Source organism: Pteropus alecto, unplaced genomic scaffold (assembly GCF_000325575.1).
Source record: "Pteropus alecto unplaced genomic scaffold, ASM32557v1 scaffold124, whole genome shotgun sequence".
Lineage (NCBI taxonomy): Eukaryota > Metazoa > Chordata > Mammalia > Chiroptera > Pteropodidae > Pteropus > Pteropus alecto.
The window spans coordinates 770678-776677 of NW_006435779.1; the positions used below are offsets into that span (position 1 = coordinate 770678).

The window sequence follows — 6000 nt, forward strand, 5'->3', positions numbered from 1 at the left end:
GGGGGAAACACACGTATTGCACTAGTTATAGTCCTTAACATGTGAAACAGAATTTTAGCTCAAAGTAAGTACAAACAGTAGTAAGGAAAAGCAATGAACAAGACAAATATTCAAACAGTACCTTTATTTTATGATGTTCAACGAATTCTCCATAGGAATTTACATAGGCCACAGCCTTCTCCCTCAAAGACAGCCTGTAGCTCCAATTTAGAGAGCCGATGTGGTTTTGAATCGCTTCTGTCATGGTCTCCCAGTTGTGCTTCACTGAAAATAAATTAGCAGGGTAAGGGCGTAAAGTGAATTTTACTGTAAATGGTAAATTATATATAACCACACATGAGCCATATGACATATCGCTTTAAAGAATCAAGAAGTGAACAGAAGATAATTAGCAACTTAAATTTTTTAATGCCAGTTATGGTTTATACTTCTTCCTTTTATATTATAAAACATGCAAAAAAGCATAGTTCTGAAAAGAAGAAAACTGGAGAAATCCATGGAGGAGAGAATGGGGAAAACTGGGGCTACTACAGCCATGCCCGCAGAGTTATGAGGCAGGAAGGTGATCTGTACTTGAAAGCACCCAAAGACACTTTCACATTCTGTGAGGGCCTGCTGCACGTAGCCTCCTACATGTGAAGGAAAGCAGGTCTCAGAGACAGTGAGCACTGCACTTTCACCTCCCCAGACCAGCCCACGCCACCCCAATTTGGTTCATCTGGCAGTAGTTTCATCACACTGAATATCCTACATTTCTTCACCATAAATGTGGTTTAGTGCTCACCAGTGCACACCATTTGTAATACAATGTTTACCTACTTCCAGTTGAAGCTGGGGTGGGAGTTGATGGAATTGGATTCCTCATCATCCCTGTGTCTTCTAGGTGGGATTTATTTCTGAGCATTCACCTCGACTGCTGATGCTGGTTTCCAAAAAAAACACACCATCTCCATGCAGCACTGTGTTTATAAGACACAGAGGCCAGCCCAAGGCTCCTGTCAAACTGGATGAGATCCCCAAAGACAAACCCAACCAACTGAGGGTTCTCCCTCTGGTCACATTTAGAAACTTACCCCATCTAGCACTCTCAAGAAAGGCCCCACTACAATTGCAAGTTGGTGCAGCTACCATGGAAAACAGTATGAAGGTTCCTCAAAAAATTAAAAACAGAACTACCATATGACCCAGCAATCCCACTTCTGGGTATTTATCTGAAGAAATCCAGAACACTACTTTGAAAAGATATATGCATCCCTATGTTCGCAGCAGCACTATTCACAATAGCCAAGATACGGAAGCAACCTAAGAGTCCACTGGATGATGATTAAATAAAGAAGTGGTACAAATATGCAATGGAATATTACTAGGCCATAAAAAAGAATGAAATCTTGCCATTTGTGACAACGTGGATGGACCTAGAGGGTATTACACTAAGTGAAATAAGCCAGGCAGAGAAAGACAAATACCATATGATTTTACTTATGTGTGGAATCTAAAAAACAAAATAAATGAACAAAACAGAAACAAACTCATAGATACAGAGAACAAACTGGTAGTTGCCAGATGGGAGGGGGGTTGGGGAGCTGAGTAAAAAAGGTAAAGGGATAAAGAAGTACAAATTGGCAGTTACAAACTAGTCACACGGATGTAAAGCCAATTGTATTATAGGGCATATAGTCAATTATATTATAACTACTTATGGTGTCAGGGGGGTACTAGACTAATCAGGGAGATCACTTCATAAGGTATATAAATGTCTAACCCACTGTACACCTGAAATTAATATAATATTGAATGTCAACTGTAATTAAAAAATTAAAAATTTTAAGGAAAAAAAAAGGTCCCACCACTCATCAGGGACACAGCAAGGCAAGCAAGGAAAAGGAAAGACAGGCCAGTGTAAACATTTATGGCCCACAAGTCACATCACCCCTTACAGCAGGGGTCCCCAACCTCCAGGTTGCAGACCAGTACTGGTCCAGCGGCCTGTTAGGAAATGGGCCGCACATCAAGAAGTGAGCAGTGGGAGGGAAAGGAAGTGAAGCTTCATCTGGATTTGCAGCCACTCCACAGCACTAGCATCACCATCTCCACTCCACTTCCTGGGGCTGGGGTGGAAAACACTGCTTTATAGGATGCCAGTGTATAACAAGTCAACTAAAATTTTGCAATCCAGAGGGTCATTCTGCTTACTACATTACCCCCATGCCATGACTCAGCAGTGATGACCCTTTCTACAATGCCGCATACCCTTATATCCTAAGGTATAACTGCCTCGCTTCCCCAGTAGTTGAAAAAGCTATTCTTCCGACACCTCAAATATCTTTTTTTCTGGTTCTTGTTGTAAAAGACAATCTATATTAGAGGTTCTCACACATCAGAACACCCTGAGAATCATGTTGAAATATACAGATCGTAGGACCCACTTAAACCTATGCAATCAGGAGCAGGACCTCAGAACCCAAACAGTTAAAAAGCTCCCCCAGATTTTGATATGGCAAGTTTATGAACTGGCATTTTGGAACCACTTGCTCTAATATTTTATTAATCTGTTTAGTCCCACAACAGTATCACAATTTTAAATACTGATGGGAAAAGCCATTCTCTATTCTTTCTCAAAAACTGCATAGCTATCATCACACACTTTTCAATATGAACTTTAGAATAATCTGTCAAGTTCCAAAAAGAAAAAAAAAATTATCAAGATTTTTTTCCTAGACTTACATAAAATTTACAATAATGTCTTTACAATATCAAGACATCCTACCAAAATCAGAGTATATTTTTTGTTATGCTTCTATATTCTTTTCTTATAATTTATACATTCCTAGTTAAATTTATTCCAAGTTATTCTATCATTTTTTCTTGCAATTTTCCATTATATAATTAACATTATTGCTGATACTTAAGAAAACTATTGATTTTTGCATGTTTGGGAGCAAGTTATTGAATTTATTAGTTCTAATATTTTTAGTTCAATCTTTTGTACATTCTAGGTATATTGTATATAATTCATATTATAAATTTACAATATCTTTTTCTTCTTCCTTTTCAAATAAGTACACTTTTTCTTTTCTATTCTTCATTTTGTGCACTGACCAGAAGCACCAGAACAATATGGATATTAGTAGTGGAAGTATACAGCCCTGTCTTACTCTCGACTTTAATGCAAATGACTCAAGCTCTTTTCCATTACATATCTGCTTCTGACTTTTCTTCATGAAGTAAGGCGAGTGTTGTTTCTTTGATTATTTTACTAACAATTTTTTGAAAAGCAAGAACGGATGTGACATTTTTATCAAATGCCTTTGGAGCTGAAATCACGATTGGCATGTGGATTTTATGATTTCCTAATGTTGACTCATTCTTGCATCCCCAGAATAAACCTTCATAAATTACAGTGCATTTTTTAGTATACTGCTGGAGAGGATTTGCTAATGCTTTTTCTAGAGTTCTGACACTTCTACAGGCTATAGTTTTCTATTTTCATACCATTTTTCTGTATCACCATTACGTCAGCCTCAAAAAAAAAAAAGTAAACCTTTCCATCTTTTTCAAAGTCCTACATAGTTTAAATTATAAAGTATTACTTAAAGATTTGAGAAAATTTACTTGTAAATCTACAGTGTCTTAGGGAATGGGTTGTTCTTAAACAATGTTTTCTCTGATAATTCAAGTCAATTCTGGTCATTAATATTTTCCTAGTAGATACTCTTTTTCATTGAGATATTTAAAATTCTTACCACTAATTTATATATTGAATTTGTTTTATCTCTTATCTATAGTTATATTTCTTTTCTCACACCTAATACTGCATACTTGTATGAATTTTCTCCCCTTATTGCCTTGATGGATTTAACAAAAGATTGCCTACTTTATTTGTATTTTCAAATACACTATCACTTTTATTTTAGAGAGGGTGATAACTCATTAATTCCTAAGTTTTAATTTTTTTTTTGTTTTTGCCATGTAGTCTACCTATCCAGTAGTATAACTGCAATTGCTTTGCTTTGTATTTCCTGATACTTTTTCTTATCTATTAAAATTTTTAAAAATCTACTTAAAAATTCATACATTTTCAATAATTATCTCTTTTGGTTTTAGGTGTATGTCTTGTATAAACAGTATGTCAAAGAATTTTGCTATTTACTTAACCTGAAAATCTGACCCTCAGTTTTATTCTAATATGTAAAAGACTGCAATTATGTTAGATATCTTATTTTCTGTTATTGTTCTAAATTATACTATCATGCTGTTACTTTGTATATTTTTCCTTTCCCTTTGTTTTACTTGTAAGTTCTATAATTCAATTTCTAATTTAGAGATTATGTATACGTTTTTAGTTTATTTTAATATATAGTTCTCTATCAACATCAAGAATGAAAGTATCTACAACATCTCCCCGAACAAGATTTCAGCACGCTTTTACTTCCTTTCTCTTGCCTCTAAGATTCTGTTGACTTCTTCTGGCCATTCATTGAAGCTATGCCTAAAAATTGTTAAGCCTCAATTTTCATGTAATGGCTAGCTAGGTATTTCTTAGTATAGCACCTCAAAATTAATTTAGAACTATTTTAAATACAGGGAACTTTAAGGAATCTAATGTAAGATTTTACCCACACAAGGAAATTAGAAATTATTTAGAAATATTAGGCACTTAGAAGAGTTCAAGAACATCAACTGGCCCCTCAGCGGAGGCAAAGTGGTATGAACATACACCCTGCTGTCTCCTTGAAAGTGCAGAGCCCCAACAGTGTGAGGCAGTGGTCACAAACAAGGATGATGCATCAAAAAGTCATCAGCATGTGGGGCGAGCCTGCCATCTAGTATCATGCACACACCACCCTGCCTGGCTAGCCCCTTTGTCATAGGCTGAGTGTGCAGATCCGTCCTTCATGGCCTTTTTCCCTACCAAGGAGGCATTCCATGTTTTCTCCCTACTTAGGCTTAATTATTATAGAAACAGGGTATGAATATTTTTAATTTTAAAAAGAGACTCCTCAACTACCTACCGATCTGAAATGTACATAATTCAAATTCTATTCCATTTTACCTTACTGCAGTATTTCACTCAAGTTAGTTCTCTTTGAAGACTCCCTAAGCCCTAAATCTTGCTCTTAGAAATCTAACCCCTCCTGGTTTCTGTGACACAACTCTTCTGGATTTCTTCTTCTTCCTCAATCGCTTACATTAAGTATTAACATATCTCAGGATTCTCTCTCGGTCTTCTATTCTTTCCATCCCCAGACTACCTCAGCAATTCCTAAGACTTCAACTATCACCTACAATGCCGTGGCTCTAAAAATCAAGACTTGTCCAGACCTCCCTAGAATACAAACCATCCACAGGTATCTATTCCACCAGGATGTTCTGAAGGGGCTTTAAGTGGAACACCAGGGAGAAGGATTCTTGAAAGTGAAGACTATCTAGAAGTTAAACTGCCAAGTGGAGAGACCTCATTTTCTCCACAACCAGTTGATACTACAGTTTGACCAAAAGCTCTCCACTGAGTTAACTGTCTGGGGAAATTTGTTCATAGCGAGTATGTCCAACTGGAACCCATATGCTGCAAACCTGTTTTCTATCTCAATGAATGCATTTTCACTCAATCTCTCTTCCTGAAGTCCTTCCTCTCCCTCTGTCCTACCAATGACATGAGTGGCCTAGCAGAATCACCCTAAGTATCGATAAAACTTTAAATATGCACATGTACAGCTAGCTCTACTAGATCAAAATCTCTGGGAAAAGAGACAAGTTGTACTTAAAAAAAAAATTCCATATTATTCTAATGAACCGAGATCACCATTCCACATCTAGCCTGTCAGTTCCATGTCTTAAACCACCTGATTCTATTTCTTACTCTCTCCAGCTGACCTCACAGTCTTTGCCTAAGCCTCATCATTTCTCCTCTGGGTTATGCAATAGCATCTCACCTCACTTTATTGTCTTTGGACTTGAATCCCACCCACCCACTCACCTCCAGCCTTCAAAGTTCCTTGG

The 6000-nt window shown here is 36.9% G+C and overlaps 1 protein-coding gene across 1 annotated transcript in view; it reads right to left on the minus strand.

Annotated features, from left to right (window-relative positions):
* The window catches only part of TXNRD3 (thioredoxin reductase 3), a 47691-nt gene that overhangs the window by 21562 nt on the left and 20129 nt on the right, over window positions 1–6000 (minus strand). The window contains exon 7 of the mRNA XM_006911434.3: window positions 122–264. Coding sequence (XP_006911496.1) covers window positions 122–264 — 143 coding nt within the window. The remainder of the gene's footprint in view (window positions 1–121; window positions 265–6000) is intronic.